The following is an 18,373-nucleotide window of genomic DNA, read 5'->3' on the forward strand; positions in this document are numbered from 1 at the left end:
ATGTTGTTGTTTTCCAACGTTGTGAACCATTATAAAGTTGTCTGCTTTAGTGTGAGTGGAAACGTGTGGCACATGATCGGGTTGGAGGCTCTATGGAATAGCATGGAGGCTTCAAAAGTGTCTAAGTGGTCTTGAGGATCAATGTGCCTTCATATTAATCAGTGTTGGTGGGATGATTCAGTCATGGAGGTAGAGGGTATGCCATAATAGCGGTTGTGAAGGGGTGTTTTGCTCCATATTGGTAATAACTTAATGGTCATTCAGTTGGGAGGTTGTTATGGGTATAGGGCATGGAAGTGGGTGGATGGGGTGATATTCGCCATCTGAATTGGCCTTGGTTGCCTACTTAGTCGATCTTGATGGTCTAAAGCTAGACTTGGTTTTGGATTGGCAGAGTTCTTAGAGTCTTTGTGCTTGTTGTTGGATGATGTGTTCTTGTATTTCCATCATTTGGATAAGTTGTTAGTGGTTGATTTGCTAGGTTTGGGGTTGGTGTTATGGGTTCTGCTTGTCTGGTTAGATAGTTGTACGTGGGATTGGAGGTTTTGGGAAGGTGAATTTTCATTTGGAGGCATGTTAATTGGGAATTCTTCAATGTGACTTAGAGGGTTAATATTTCCAATGTGAAACCATATTAGTCATTCCATCTTTTCCTACCCATTAATGTTAACATGTCTATGTGTCATTAAGTGGTGACGTGATCACACATAATAATTCTATGTTGGCAAGTTTTGCGAACTCATCCTTTCAACTTTTTTAAAAGACACAAAACAATGTTGTTTTGTATCATCTTCCCCTTTACAAGCTTCAAGAAAAAACACATATTTTATTTGTACATGGAAGGTCTAATTACACATGTTCAAAAGTACAAAGATAGGGACCTACTTTAAAGTCATATTCAAGGAATAGAGGATTAAAGTAGCTTTTAGCACGTGAGACTATTCATTGGTTTATTCCCACAAGAGATGAAGGACTAGTTGTCATGGGAAAATTAAATCAAGTTCTTATTGCTCCTTATAATTTTTTATAGGAGTTTTTGCTTTTGAAACAAAAATTATAAAATTAGAGAGGAGGTATAAAGTTAAAACATCAAACAAATTTGATTTTTGGTGAAGATTTGAGGTGAAGAAACATGGTTTAGGGTTTAAAATTGTGTTTACCACTAGGATTAATATGATACTTACATAAATCTTATAGGAATAAAATGAGGGTTATTAGAACTGATGAGACGGAAGAAGATGACTTAAAACGACGTCGTTTGGTGTTTTATGTTTTTTTAAAAGGAAATTACATCATTTCAATGACTTAGCAAAACTTGCCAACATGGAATTGTCATGTGTGGTCGCGTTACCACTTAACATCACTCCTAGGCAAGTCTATTAACATTAACAAACTAGAAGGGATGGAAGAACTAACGTGGTTCCAAGTTGAAAATATTGAGGACTGAAATGATAATTTAAAATTATAAGAAACTAAGGTGGTATGATTAAAAAACATGAAAGACTAAAATGAACAATTAATTAATAAAAAATTATAGAAAAGATTCACTTACTCTGGAGAGTAAATTGAAAAAACTTACTTCATTTCTTACCAATTCATTATAGAAAATGTAGAGTACTAAATTTTCTACAATAAATACTTCAGATGTCATGTAAATTTTTTTTAACTCACTTATGGAGAAATCGGATCTCCTAGAAAAAACTTAAGTAGAAGCTTCCCTACCTCTATATATTTACTAGAATAGATAAACCGATGACGTGAAACTTTGAAGGCTTTTCCAAAATCCAATGGACACGACACAAAGCACATACATGACACAACACAGCAACAATACCACCGAACTTATTAATTAGCACTTCGCTTCCTTTCATCAAAAATCGTAACCTATTTTTGTTTCTTCTATCTTCTTTTTATCGGATCAATTCTATTCATGGTTTTTTGCTTTTGAGATTTCGCTTTGCGTGGGGCGTGACGTGGCCATCAATTTATTTATTTCAATTAAAGGAAGAAAAAGAGGGAAAGGTTAAATAGGGTTATTGCCATTGCAAATTATAATTGATCTCTTTTTCTGCTTTTTTTTCGTTTCTTTTTATATTTTGTTGTTGCGGGATGAAAAATTGTTTGAATTGAACATGCACGCTGTCGTTTTTATTTAATTAAGTCACTGTAATTTCTTTCTAAAATTATTATGCTGAGTCACCTCTTCAGATCTGATTTTGGGTATCTGCATTTTTTAGGGCATGTGCTGAATTCTTTGCCAAAGCATGATTGATCAGGAAGGAATGGTGAATGCGATTGTGCATGCGTTTTCAATTAATTGGTAAAGATTGCTCAAGTTTCTTATTTGTTTGGTTTTCTTATTGAAATTATATGTGCTTGAATTGGTAACAGATATTCTTTGTGGCACATCAGTGCCTTAAATTGCGATTACAGTCGCTCACTGTTGTGGTTAGTGTGATTGCAATCATTGTGGTTGTTATGATGCGGTTGCAGCTGTCGGTATTTTAGATGCTGCCCAGGTGCAGCCCGATGCGGACGCATCAATGTGATTTGGTGTCACATTGCAATTATGGTGTGATGCAGTTGCGGTGGTCACTGTGATCGCAACATTGCAGCTACATTATATGATGCAGTCTGCGATTTAAAACATTATGGCACATGTAAATTTGAATCTGGCATGTGCTTGTTTTATTGTAACATGTAAGCTGTTTTGTGATAGATATGGCAAATTTAGCATACTGACTTGATGTTGTATTTTATTTTGATGGATAAGAAACGAAGGCTTTTTTTCTATGTAACCAGATTGATTCTTTCCATCCACATGTTGGAGGGTCTATCGTTTGTCATTGCTAGGGACTTACCAAGCTCTTGTGAGCAAGAGACTGAGTGGATTTACAATAGTCTCAGTGTTATGGAACTTACAAATAATAAGCGTCGACCGGAACTAGAGGAAGAAGCTGTGTTGAGAAAGTCGTGCAAGCTTTCAAATGCTCCTAAGGAAGGGGAAGAAAGCAAAACAAAGATGACTATCCTTGATCTTTCCCGTTCCCTTACCCTTAACCTTAACCAGGGGAATGACCACAATCATGCAAGATATCAATCAGACTCAAGTTCCCTTATCCACCAACTCGGTCGGGATATCTCTATCAATTGTCTTTTACGATGTTCAAGGTCTGACTATGGCTCGATTGCCTTACTGAACCAGAGTTTTCGATCTCTCATTCAGACTGGAGAGATTTATAGGCTGAGGCGACAGGTGGGTATGATAGAACATTGGGTTTACTTCTCCTGTAATCTCCCTGAATGGGAGGCATTTGATCCCAACCGTGGTAGGTGGATGCGCTTGCCTAGGATGCCTTCTAATGAGTGGTTTATATGTTCTGATAAGGAGTCGTTGGCTGTTGGAACAGAGCTTCTAGTTTTTGGGAAGGAAATATTGTGTCCTGTCGTTAACAGATATAGCATTTTGACAAACGCATGGTCATCTGGTATGGAAATGAATGTTCCCAGATGCTTGTTTGGTTCTGCCAGCTTCAGAGAAGTCGCCATATTAGCTGGTGGTTCTGATCCTCATGGCAACATCCTGAGCTCAGCTGAGCTTTATAACTCTGAAACTGGTATCTGGGAACTGCTTCCAAACATGAACAAAGCTAGGAAAATGTCTTCTGGTGTATTTATAGATGGTAAATTTTATGTCATTGGTGGGATTGGAGTAGGCAACTCAAAGCAGCTAACATGTGGCGAGGAGTTTGATCTGCGAACACGAAAATGGCGTGAAATACCCAATATGTTCCCTAGGCGAAACAGAGGATCTGGTGTGACTGAGGTACCAGCTGCTGCTGAGGCACCTCCTTTAGTTGCAGTTGTCAATAACGTATTGTATGCAGCAGATTATGCACAGCAGGAGGTGAGGAGATATTATAAAGATAGTAACTCGTGGGTCACTATTGGAAGATTGCCCGAGCGGGTAGCCTCAATGAATGGCTGGGGTTTAGCCTTTCGTGCATGTGGAAATAGACTAATTGTTGTTGGTGGGCCACGAGCAATGGATGGTGGAAGGGTGATCGAGGTTAATGCTTGTGTCCCAGGTGATGGTGCATTACAGTGGAACATGCTTGCCAACAAGCAATCAGGGAACTTTGTGTATAATTGTGCTGTGATGGGTTGCTGATGTGTTTGTTTTTGGTGGATGGTGCTTTACAGTTTCTTTTGAAAGGAAATAACAATCTTTACTTTTCGAGGAGATGGAATCTGGCTTATGGGTAATCTCTCTGCCCATTTTTTTGGGGGTAAATTTCTAGTCCTATTTAGAGTCATAGACACAGTTTTACAAGATTCACAGATCTGTCTTTTCCTTTTAATTTGCCATTATGGGTTGTCGAATGCTGGCACCATAACTGGTGAATAATCTTAGCTCTTGTTAGTTGGTACATGGTTGGTTGCAAATTGCCATGACCATTTTCATAAGTTTAATTGGAGCATTGCAGAATTGTAATTTGTCTCAGATTTTATCTTCTTTACCTTTTCTTTCCCTTGATGATATAAATTAGGAATAACCTTTTCTCCTTGTCTTTACAATATAGTTTTATTAGGTCTTGTTTCAGATGTGGTGTTTAATTGCATCTTCAAAGTCCAAGCTGTATCATTCTGTTTGTCTTGATCAAGGTTGTGTTGCTTGTTGTGGTAAATCCAAGTGAATGAATGAGAATGTTTTCAATATAATTAATCATAAAGAGCTCATAAATTATGTGTTATGTTCCTGGTAGAAACCCTATTGGGTATATGCTTGGATAGAAAGCAAATAAGAATAGTTGAGGATTTGATAATTATTTGTACATTTCTTATCAGTTGATACTACACTTCAATCAGCAACAATCAGACATAAAGTAAGGTTGGTTTGGTTAGTTAACTTATAACGGTTGTTAGAAATTATAAAACTTCACCAATCTTCTGCTGAAGTTATGTTTTTCAGTTCCATTTAATACCTGGAGTATATGCATTTTGTTTGAACGATGCGTTTTGTCAATGACAGCAATTTCTTCACTATGTGTCATTTATATCTATTTGGTAAAACTAACTTGTTAGATTTGAGTCTGTAACTGTGAAATAACTACAAGCTTGTATAAGTTGAAGTAACTTATTGAATTAAATGACTAAAAATGACATATACTATTTATATATTTACAATTTATTTAGTTTTTTATTGATTAAATTATAATTATTAATTAGAATAATTAAATAGGTAGATAACTAATTAAATAAATATTAGTAATTTGGTCAAATTATTACTAATTTTATAAGTAAATAAATATTAGGAACTTGATAAGATATTATTAATTTTATAATTATTTATTTAGTTATTTTGTAATTATTAGTGATGTAATTAATGCAATTTGATAACTTTAAAAGGTAAAATTGACTAATGAATTATTGGAAGTATAGTTTTAATTTTCGTTTGTCGAATGACTCTAGATTCCAGCTACCTGGATAGTACTTCTATACCATTTTTTCTGCTATCAGTCTTGTAGGTTTATCTGCCTGGAAGAAAGGGGCTGGTATGTTATGTTTCTTACTCTTTTAGATGAATCCTTTTCCCTGATCATGTTGGAAATATGCTTGTTAATGATAAAATCTAGTTCCGTGGTGATTGTTAATCCATTGTGCATATTAAAGAGCATTCTTCTTAGCTGATAACACCAATGCAAGATCACAAGCTCTCTGTTGGTATGCATAACTTCTTTTGAACTTTTACATCAGAACTTGTTGTTTTGAATTTCAGATTCTTAGGTTTTGATTGGGAATTAGGAGGGAAAGGGAATGAGAGGGATCAAAGGGTTAGGAAGAGGAGGAAGTGAAGCGAAAAGGAAGGAAATCATCTCTCTTGTTTGGGAGTATGAAATTTAGATGAAGGAGGAACTTTAAAAATAGACACATGGAGGAGAAACCCTCCAAAACTTTCCCCTCTCCTTGATCCAACTCCCAAACAAGGGGAAAGTTTTCCAAAGCCACCCCTTCCCTTCTCCTCCAAAACTCCACTCCCAAACAAAGTCTTAATAATTGGTTGGGTAGTGAATCTATATCCAGATTTGTGGAGTAGTCTAAAGTGCAAAATTTGTTACATAGGGTATTTTATTATAAAAAAATTAGAGTGTAATATTTATGCACCGTTAGCGTAAAGATTTATTTATAATTTGTGTATAATTTATCGTTCATTTGTATTACTTTTTTTAAGAATCAATGATAATTAAATATGAATGATAAATAATACACTATTAATATATAAAATTCATATAATAGTAGGCATACATTTTTTTCTCAACAAATTATACAAACTTGTATATCTAATAATTTAGGATACAATGCAAGTATTTCTTTTATGACATTGAGGTATATTTATACTTGACATTTAGTGTGCATGTGCCCATGCATTCTTGGTGTTAAGATGTTGATGGAGTCTTCTGAGTGCTGGTCCTAACATTTTTAGACCTGACGCCAAAAAATTGGGATCCTTAAGTATAGGTTGTTTGACCAAAATTGAGGATTAAAAACATGTTATAATAAAATGAATGGTGAATGATGTCTATGTTCATACATTATCAGTGTATACATTTTATTATAAAATATTATGCAAACTTGTATATTTAATAATATAGGACATAGTTAGAGATGACAAAATTATCTACAATCTACAATCCATTCAAATTCACCCAAGTTAAATTCATTTAAATCCACCAAAATTCATTCAAATCCATCTGTTAGAACTAATGAATTTAAACAGATATAATTCAATGGATAGTATTAAACCCAAATCCATCCATTATATCTAACAGATATTCATGAGTATATTCATTTGGATGAATATCCAATCCATCCAAAAAATAAAAACAAAAATATTTTTTCCCCATAAAGCAACATGCATACTCAACTTTGCTATGCAAACCCAATATGCAAAATATAAACAAATGTTATTAATACCGTACCAGTCAGAGTATAATATAGTGATATGGTGATTCAACCAGTGGTCCACTGTTAAACTGCATACCGGTGAAGTTAATATTCATATATTTTATACTAATATTAATGTTGAAAAATCAATAAAGAAGACAATAGTTATTTTAATTTATACCACTTGTTAAAATGTATATTGTAGACCAAGTTTTAGATGTATAAAAAATGTAGTTATGTGTTTGATCATCCATGCAAATATTTTGGTAAAAATAAATCATTTTTATTAAAAAAATATTTCTAAATAAACTACATCGTATGACTAGAGATGACAAAATGGACATTGTTCATGGGCGCGTCCGCATAGCCCGCATTTTTTGTGGGCAGAGCATACATATTTTGCCCATTTGCCAGTTTTGTCTGTCAAGTTTGTGGGCATTTCTATTGGGCTTGTGGCGGCCCGCGGGTGGCTCATAAACATAATTTAAGGAAAAAGTTATGATCTAATGTGATTATTAATCCTTAAAAAATTGTAATCTAATGTGATTTGTTAAACTTCATATAATATAAAAAAATTGTTAAATTTTCATCTTCAACTACTTTATTTAATTTAATTTCATTTATGATATGAATTCTTTATTTTTCTAATTATTCAACAATGTCCGCGAGCCGTCCGCAAGCCTGTTAGCCCGTTTTGAAACAAGCAGGGCAATGAATTTTGTCTGTTAAACCAATGCGGGCATGCCTGCACCCGCTTTAAATTTTTGCGGGCATTTGTAGGGCAACCCATTTTGCCACTTCTAGGTATGACCGATACAGTTGAATTGAAAATCAGCCAGTGTGATCCTTTTTTACCAATATAATTGCATGATTGGAATAAATGTTGTATCATAGTGGTATTAAGACCGATTCATAGGTTTACGGGTTGCACCGGCTGACACATATCGATTTTGATACTAGTGATATAAACTACTCTATTTCTAACAAAAAGATTTATTCAACAATATTATCATTTTTATCAAAACATTTTTTCAAAAAGATTCAATAAGGATTGGTATACCATTTTGTGTCATGATTGAGCACATGAAAAATGCATGATTATATAATGCAATATCTCTTATTTCACCTACACTATTGTATTTCAGAGCTTTCACACGTAAATTTAAATACTGATATTTTTTAAAAATGTTTTTTAAATTGATTTTTAAAAATGTTTTATTAAATAATGATTTTTACAATGATTTTTTACTTTAAAAAATGATTTAGTTCAAATTAAAAAAATAGATTGGATATATATCTATCCATCCAATCCATTAAAATGGATATTTGGATGAAATAGATGGATTGGAATCAATTGCATATGGATGGATTGGATAGTTTAGAAATGTGATTTTATGAATTTATATGGATTAGTGGATAACTTTCCATCCATTATGATCCAAATTCATATCCATCCAAATTCACTCCATTACAACCCCTAAAATAGAATGAAAGTATTTCTTTTATGATATTGAGTTATATTTATACTTGACATCTTATGGCTGTGTATGTGCTCCCGCATCCTTGGTGTTATGATGTTGATGGAGTCTTGTAAGGATCCTTAATTTAACTAAATGATGTTTGAATATCAAACTTTGGCTAATATTCTAATAAAATGAGTGGTGAATGATCCAATAATAATATAGAATTCATATATTATTAGTGTATACATTTTTTTTTGAAAAAATTATATAAACTTGTATATCTAATAATATAGGATAGAATGCAAGTATTTCTTTTTATGATATTGTGTTATATTTATACTTGACATCTTGTGGGTGTGTATGAGCTCTTGCATTCTTGGTGTTAAGATGTTGATGGAATCTTCTTGGGATCCTTAATTTAACTATATGATGCTTGAATAACAAAGTTTGATCAAAATTGAGGATTAAAAACATAGTGGTAACAAAATAAAAATGAAATATGTGATATTTTTAAAATAAAATATATTAAATCGTGAGAAAGTAAGATATACTTTCTTTTCGAATTTAACTATTGTTACTTATTGATGACTTGATTTCAATATATTTTTACCGGACTATTTTTAGTTCCATATTTTCTCGTTTCAAGTCAAATCCTTATTTCAATTATATATCAACTATATGATAATAAAACAATAATCATTACGACCAACAAAATATTAAACAAATTAATATCACATAACAAATTTTGAAAAGAATAAAATCGATAGCATACTTTTGATATAGTGATAAAATTAGTTGTATATACGAAGTTAACCAACAATTAATCCACCTCCAACATTAGTACCGTACCAGTTAGGGGTCTGGTTCGCCAGTTTTTCGGTTGAACCAACCGATACAATACGGTTTTTACATTACTGGGCTAGTGACTAATTGACCCATGCCAAAACACTTACCGTCCTTAGGTTGGTGGTTAATAAAATTTATCTTTTCTTTTGAGACTTGCTTGTAGTTGTAGGTATGTTTTAGAGTCCTATGAGCTTGTACTATATAGATGTTAGCTTGCATATATAAAGGTTGTGGGAAACTCATAACTGTGTAGGTAATTGATTGATCTAGAACTATTAGATAAAATTAGTAGTTAGAATAACTAGAATTTATTAAATGATTAAAAACGACGTACAATATTTATTTTATTTCTTTAGTTATTTATTAATTAAATTATAATTATTAATTAAAGTAATTAAATACATATATAATTAAATATCAATTTTTCCAAACATGTATTTTATTGTTTATTTTCCATAAACCCCAACTGAGTATTATTTATATATGTGAATGCCTATGGATTAGTATTATTAGGTTTTGTCTATTTCACTCTTGTAATAAAAAAGTAGTTAGTCAGATTAATGTAAGCTTAATGTTAATGAAGAGGAGATGAATGATTAGTAAGTATTTTACTGTGTGTATTAACGTAATTTGATAAATTTTAAAATGTGTAAAATTTGCCAATGAATTATTGAAACCTCTTATGGTTTTCAGAAAGCTACTCAAAGGTATTGTTTGATAACACAAGTTTATAGCTTTTCATGTATGTTGTAGTTTTTTAACTCATTAAATAAGTCATTATAGTCATTCTTTGAACAAAAAATTAAGGAGAACTTGTATCTTTTAAAATGAGATTTTGTTGAGTTTGAAAGCTGGCTATGAGAAATTACTTAAAACATAAGTTTTCATTAATTCATTAATCAATATTATTCTTTGATATTTTACAAAATTAAATTATTTACCTGAGACTAAAATACATACCAATCATTCGTCTCCTCTTCACTAACGTTAAGCTTACATTAATCTTACATAGGTGTAATTAATTTTTTGGGAAAATGTATAAAACCCCGTAAATTTTATGTCTTTTGAAAGTTGTTATTATAAATTACTTTTCTCTTCTTAATTACCCCTTAATTTATCACTTGATAAAATTGATTCTTATTTAAATATGTTGTTAAATTACTAATAGGCCAATAAAGAAATCGTCACAATCAGATTCACAACGCTAACAACTTAACATTGTAGGTTAGCTAACATTGATATTAGGAGGAATGAACATCAAAATACAAATTTGATTGACAAGAAGAAAAGTAAATTTTAGAGTTAAAACTGATTAAGTTATACTATTATATATAAATAAGAAAAATATTAATGATCTAATAGTCCAGATTAAGAGAAAACACACGTGTTGGAATATTTCATTGTTATTAGTTAAACATTATCTTTATATAAGGACCCATTTCATCAATAATTACAATTTAATGGTAATTAGGAAGAAAACTTAGTTAATGATAATTATTTTCTAAAGAATAAAGTTTACATTGACTATCATAAATTCGTTAATATACGTATAAATCATACATAGTATGAGTTTGAGAGTATTTAATATACACATAATTTTAAGCTTTATGTTACTCGTTTTGAGAGATGTGTGAATGAAGAACTTTACACTAGAGAAATATTAAAATAGGTGACTTGAAAATTAATTTTCAATTAACTACATATTTAATTACTTCAATTGATAATTTTAAATTAATTAACAAATAACCAAACAAATTTCAGTTATTCTAAATTATTATCTAAAACTAGTTCCGATATTCTTCTACAATTTAGTCATCAAGCTACAAAAAGCTTTATTCTTTTATTAAAGGAACATAAACTGTCATAGATGTAGTTTCATTTGGAAACAACTGCTTAAGAATACCTAGTAATAGTATTGGAACAAAGCTGGGTTTTGGGTTGCCTTATCCATAGGATGAATTCAATAGGAAATATTTCTATACTAGATGTGGGGTTCTTCATGGATGTTCTTTATGTTACCAATATGAATATAGATGATCGTTTGTTGCATTAGTTTCTTAGCTACACTTTAATTCCACAATTTTCAAATCCTGAGATAAATTTAATGTATGCTTTGAAATTTTTTGAAATCTGTCAACTGAACATGTATTTTAGTGGATCATATGAATCACATATGGGAGAAGAATAGCCTCTTCCTTATTTATATGTGATCACTTATATTTTACATAACTTTTGTATGTCCACATCTAGCGAGATTAAATTGGAATTAGACTCTCGTGATCACAAGATTGATTTGCATGTAATGCATAAAATGAGTTTTATTCAAGATCCAATTGATTGGATATACAAGCATAAGAGTGAATATACTGAGGCATCTGCTCCTTCACATCCTCCTGTTCCATAACATTATGATATCAAACCTACTAATTGCATGATCTTGGATGAACTTATAAGTTTGTATGGATATATGACTACAAGAATGGATCACCTTCAGGCTATGAATTGAAACCTGAGGGATCATATAGTTGATATTTCAACATGGTTAGATGATACAAATGTGTATGAGGACGACGATAAATTAGAGACGTTTTAGACTTATCTCGAGTTCTCAACATTCTATGTCTTTTTTGCACTTTGTTATGGTGTGCTCACAAAATTATCTTGTGAACAATTGACATTTGTTCACTTATGACTTGGATATTTAAGATTGTATATTTTCCCTATATATTTTCCTTGGATATTATTGTTTTTCTTCCATTTGATAATGTTAAAAGTGGGAAAAGTTTGATCTCATGTTTAATTTTTATTTCAGGACATTGGTGACTTAAAATGGTGAAGAAAGTGGAAGATATATAAGATATGAGGAGTACACCAAAAGCAAACTCAAAATGTTAAAGATGTGGTTTGTCATATCAAAAAGAGGAGATTATGAAGAAGAACATCTCCTTAACCTTCGTTATGTTTTGATGTAAACACTGACGCCAATAAAAAGAAGAAAAAAGTTGAAGGTCTTATTGATAAGAAAGCACAAGATTAATAGATTAGGTTTATTGCTTTCTAGTTTAAGGTCTTACCTTAAATGTTTATTTTAAATTTTGATATCACATTAGGCTCATCCAAATTGTTCTACAAAATTTTAAAGGAATGGAAAACACTAATAAGGTTTCAAAAAATGAATTTTTAGAAAACCAAGTAACATGTTACTTAAAACAGAGTAACATGTTATGTGACTAAATAGAAGGGTCCAATAAATGATTACATGTATTATATTGGCAATTAGGGTTTGCATGCCTATGCCAACTTAATACCTAGTTAAATTAGGGTGGATATGGATATGCCCATTTTTAAATAAGGCATGAAATGTTATGTCGTGCCCGCCCTAAACATGGGCAAACAAACTTGTTGGAGATGTTTGAAATATGTTATTATATGAAGTCCCACATTGCCTAGAATTAGAATAGAGTAGAATATCAATGTTATATATTGGACTCAAGTCCCTTGTTATAATATGCACTAGATATAAGCGCCAAATAGAAACACCCCATGGGCAAGTGGGCCCATGGGTGTGCTAGGGTTTGTAATCCTTATTCTCTAGTAATATCTTGGTAGCCGCTCAACACTCCCGGGGACGTAGGCACAATTGGCCGAACCCCATTAACAAATTCTCTTGTTTCTTCTCTTCTATTTATTCTATGCATATTATTTGATTGCTTGTGGCAAACGTTGTGCAACGATCGCTTCTGCTGCACCAACAATTGGTATCAGAGCCAATTGGTAGATGACTCTTAACCTATGCAGCAGATAATGGCTAAAGAGGGTGAAGGCGTGATGGCTAGACAAGGTACGTCAAAGGTGGTGGCAAAGATAGAGTAGATGAGTTGAAGGAGAAGAGAACATGACAGAATTGTGGTGTGGGCGTTGTATATGTTGTCAGAAATTCATGTACTGTATTAGGATCAAGGTGGAGATAAGGACTCATGTGTTAAGTTTGACCTAGAGATAGGTGTTGACAATATCTCTCTAGAGGTTGAGAGAACGTTCTCATTTGAGATGAGAAGTGGAATATCCTAATGACGTGTCTGAGACGTCATAGTGAAGGATATCAATTGTTAGCAGATCCACAAAAGCATAGAGGCGCTCAGTGACTTTGATGTAGGGTGTAACATGGGCATTGACTTTGATGCAAGTTATAACACGAGCATTGATAGAGATGTAGGGTATGACATGGGCATTGACTTGGATGCAAGGATGTGACACAGACATTAGTTAGCATTGATGCAAGGTGTGTAATATGGATATACTCCTTATGGTGGAGTATGATAGTTCTTTTGAACTAGGATTGTCGGAGTAGACAATGGTGGTAGCGATTGAGGTTTTCCAAGGAAGCTCCAAGGTTCAGTGTGACTGAGTATTGAAGAGGACGATTGTTGATGAACTTTTGTGTAGAGGTTCCAATATATCAAAAGACTTCCTAACAATAAGTGGCAAGGTGGCGTGTTCCATTTGATGGCGGTACGGGAAGCTGCACTACAAGTTTGGAGAGTTAGTCTCTTGGTAACATCGTCAGGGATACTCATAAGGTCTATGTTGTAGGGGAGCAACTAAAGAGAATTAGACATTAAACAAGGTGGAGTCCTATATTCTCTAAGGTGAAGATTCTTGTATAGATTTTCTAAGGAGCGAGATATTCGTCTATTTCAATCAAAGTGGAGATTGTTGGAGATGTTTGAAATATGTTATTATATGAAGTCCCACATTTCCTAGAATTAGAATAGAGTAGAATATCAATGTTATATATTAGACTCAAATACCTTGTTATAATGCACACCAGATATAAACACCAAATAGAAACATCCCATGGACAGGTGAGTCCATGAGTGTGCTAGGGTTTGTAATTCTTATTCTCTAATAATATCTTGGTAGCCGCTCAGCGCTCTCGGGCACGTAGGCACAATTTGCCGAACCCCTTTCTTCTCCTCTATTTATTCTATGCACATTATTTGATTCATGTAGCCAACGCTGCGTAACGACGCTTCCGCTGCATCAACAAGACTTGTGGGCCGCCCTATATAAAAAAATAAATATATATATATATATATATATATATATATAAATAAATGTATATTAATTACATACAAATTACAATCTTTATGTTAATATCATATTTTTAAAATTACATATAACATAGTTTCGCGAATCACTATTGTGTTTGTAGGAACTAGTCGCTTTTCATTAGCAATACTCCCCTTATCAGTCTTTGAAGTAGTGGAATCTATATTTGAATTGTCGTATGAGTTCTTTCCTAGTACAATGGCCATCTCAAAGTCTAGGCAACGCCTCTGCAGACCATTTTGTGTTACATAAACAAGCTTTAACACAAGAAAAAGGTACTTCTTGAGTGACTCATTTGTTCAACAGTCAATACATTCTCCAAACAAGTAGAAATAAAAAAAATAAGTCTCAAATATTTATGAACCACAAAAATAAAAAATGCCATATAAAATTATACACTACATGGTTTAAGTACTAACAAATTGTCCATAACCATCACAATTAGCATTGTACACTTATAGTCTTAGTCTAAATGTGAAATACAAAAATAGATATAATAAAAATGAAAGTTAAGTGTCACCAACTCATCGTCACTCAATCATATTCATATAAAGAACATTAGATGATCCTTGCTCCTCATCCTCAATCAATCACCATTGGCCTTGAAAGTAAATTATCATCATCATTATCTAACTATAACTATTCAAAGAAAACAATTAAATGCACATGTAAATTGTGATTCAACATAATTCAAATGTTAGATTGAATTAATTACCATTTTCAGAAAAACCATGCAACAAATTGCGACAACAAATCAAAGCTTACACGTTTTTTGGTAAGAGACGACTCCTATATTTGCTAAGGACAAGTGCACCAATGCTAAATGCAGATTCTTATGTGACAGCAATAATGGGAATGCTTAGCAAAGTACAAGCCATTAATTAAATGGGAAAACGAACTGCTCTAACCTTCTACTATTTGAAGACTAAATCTTCATCTTCTTTATAGTTAACCTCCCAATTTGGTTCATCCAAGTATGCATGTAATTAAGACTTCCTAGCTTGACTTATGAAATGTTAATTATATTTTTTTTTTCAATTCCTACAAAATTTGATAACAAACAAGCAAATCAAAAAATGCAAAATAATTAAAATATTAATGGACCAAACTAGATAAGCTTACATCAAACATCCTTTTTTTGCTTGAACTTGACATACTTGGAGTTGTAGTACTTGTAGCTATAATTCTTCTTTCCACAATTGAGTTAGAAGTATTGCTATTTGCACACTTTTTAAACAATATGGGCAACTTTGAGTTCACATGTTCTATGTTTTGACTAGCAGTAAAATAATTAACTATCGAAAAACAACATTTTAACATACTTATGTATATTTAATTTTGTCCGACCTATTTACAAAAATCAATACAAGTATAGAATTTCAAACAATAAAAAAGTTGAGAATAACATTTTTTAGAAGTCTGAAATCTATTTTCTATTCGAACTTTAATTAATGGTCAATTAGTTATCAATGGTTTTGCTCGAATTTTAATTATTTGTTTTGTTTTTAATATGCTAAATAAATGTTTGCAAATAATAAAAAATGTTTACAAGAACTTATCATAAAAAATGTTTGCAAATAATTTAATTAGAAGGTTACAAATTAAATTTTTTATAATAGTAGAAAAATCAATTTTCTATTCGAACGTTAATTAATGGTTAATTAGTTATCATTGATTTTGCTCGAATTTAATTATCTGTTTTGTTTTTAATATGCTTAATAAATATTTGCAAATAATAAATTTTTTTTACAAGAATTTATAATAAAAAATGTTTGCAAATAATTTAATTGGAAGGTTACAAATTAATTTATGTATAACGTAGAAAATGAAAAGAAATATGAGGTTTTAGTTACGCTTTTCATGCCACATCCACCATGTTCTCCTGACATGCCATCACACCAGCTCCATCAACCATATATCCTTTAGCCTCACTATTACTAGTGAGTAGTGACAACGACCAAAGTCTTCTCATATTCCTTCTTATGAAGTATTCCTGATGAGGTTGGCACTCTCTATGATATTGTTCCTCGTACCTTTAAACTAGATTTTCATGTAGCTTGTCACTTAAAAAACTATTAGAGGTATTGGGTAAACAAAATTTAAATGAAGTTTGTAGCTTTTAAAAAAGACTTTGTAAAGTTTGAAAACTATTTTTCAAAATGCTATTTTATATAGAGTTTAAAAAGTGAAAGTAACTTTCAATATTTCACTTTCCAATTTTGCCCTTCAATATTATAACAAACTATATTATAGGCTCTCAGTTAAAAAAATCATATTAACTTTATCTGTCATTCCTACTTTTCCTCCATTTATGTTTCCTTCACAAAGATAAATTATTTTTTTTAGAATCTTTTGTGATGAATAATTATTTTCCACTGTATTTTTGTGTAATGTATATATTATTCTTGCATTTGATTGTTTGATGAATGTATAACATATTTTCATACTATATGCTTTAATGATATATAGTGTTAATTGGAAGAATATTATAAATTTAGATGACTCAGTTTTGGAAAAAAAATATTGAAAACAAAAAATAATATTAGACAAACAAGTAAATAATATATACAATTATAACTAAAATATAAAAATAAATGATTATTTTAAATTATCTATGTATTTAATTACTTCATTTAATAAATAACAAAATATATAATAAATAAATAATATATGTCATTTTTAGTAATTTTTTAAATTTAAGCTAATTACAAAGCTTATGTTACCAAACATTGCTACTTTAATAAGCTACCTTCATAGTTATAAGCTTGCAGCTATCTTCAGAGCTACAAGCTAGTTTTCCCGAACAGAGCATATACCTATGGTCTTCCGTAAGACATTTAGCTTCATGAAATCTACAACCCTTCCCATAAATTCCCCCGTTACGAATCTTCTCATCTTCGTGGCCACCTTCATTATTTTCCTCTGTTATCTTCAGAGCTACAAGCTAGTTTTCCCGAACAGAGCATATACCTATGGTCTTCCGTAAGACATTTAGCTTCATGAAATCTACAACCCTTCTCATAAATTCCCCCGTTACGAATCTTCTCATCTTCGTGGCCGCCTTCATTATTTTCCTCTGTTAGGAATTCATAATTTCTAATTAAGGTGAGCTTCATATATTTAATACAATTATATCGACTATTTATTTTTGGGTTACAAAACAAGTGATTTAATTTCTGACAACCCATAGTACTTCTAAGACTGATAACATATATGAGCTTAATGAGTGAATACCTAAATGATTGGCCTATATGGGATATTGAGAACCCCATAAGTTAACGCATAAGGAATGATTATGTTCCTCAAGACACCAAATCACAAGTAGTTTTTACCTCTCCTCATCAGAGAGAAAACGAAGATCCCAAAATGAATTCAGGATTTGGTTGAGGAGACAATCATACCAAAACCATCTCCAAAAGGCAAAACGAAAGGAATAGATTAGAGAACATTAATTCATGCATGACTTTGTATCCTTGTTTTATATTATGTGTGAGAATCATGATATTCAAGATCGCATGATTGGTAGCTCACCAATCATAAGGAATCTCTAACAAGTGGTATCAGAGTGTATGTTTTGAATTTTATGATTCCTTGTAAAGAATGTCTTTCCATATTTTATATAAATCCTAATTTTAATTTGAGGATTTTATGCTTTCCTTATCATAGTATGAAAAATGAGAAATTTTTGAATTGATTACTTCTACTACATGTTCATGTTTTTGAATTTATTGTGATTGTACATTATTATATTTGGTGCATTAATTTTCTTTTACTGTACTGATTAATTGAACAATTTTATGTTATTTTTTATTGAAGAGACATTAACAAAATATTATATTTTGCACTTCGCAATATCCGATGTGCGATTTCATGAAGCTATTTGTAGATAATTGATTTTCATTAAATTATATATATATATATATATACCCTATTGTTCTGCATTAATATTTCTTTCTAGTTTTAGTGCAAATAATACGAATATAATATGGATGTAGATGTATTTGTTT

General features: G+C 31.6%; 1 protein-coding gene across 2 annotated transcripts; it reads left to right on the plus strand.

Annotated features, from left to right (window-relative positions):
• LOC109326100 (F-box/kelch-repeat protein At1g74510-like) lies at positions 1,752 to 4,603 on the plus strand. 2 transcript variants are annotated; one of them, XM_019558760.1, is made up of 3 exons: positions 1,752 to 2,022; positions 2,238 to 2,320; positions 2,803 to 4,603. In XM_019558760.1, the coding sequence occupies exon 3, from the start codon at positions 2,822 to 2,824 to the stop codon at positions 4,169 to 4,171; it is 1,350 nt and encodes a 449-aa protein (XP_019414305.1). In that variant the 5' UTR covers positions 1,752 to 2,022; positions 2,238 to 2,320; positions 2,803 to 2,821; the 3' UTR covers positions 4,172 to 4,603. The 2 variants fall into 2 exon arrangements, with proteins under 2 accessions (XP_019414305.1, XP_019414306.1); XM_019558761.1 differs by having other exon boundaries at positions 1,752 to 1,879.

This window comes from Lupinus angustifolius, chromosome LG14 (genome assembly GCF_001865875.1).
Source record: "Lupinus angustifolius cultivar Tanjil chromosome LG14, LupAngTanjil_v1.0, whole genome shotgun sequence".
Taxonomy (NCBI): Eukaryota; Viridiplantae; Streptophyta; class Magnoliopsida; order Fabales; family Fabaceae; genus Lupinus; species Lupinus angustifolius.

What these genes read in the sequence shown, in the direction of transcription:
- LOC109326100 (XM_019558760.1), top strand. Translation starts at nt 2,822, where the DNA reads ATGTTGGAGGGTCTATCGTTTGTCATTGCTAGGGACTTACCAAGCTCT.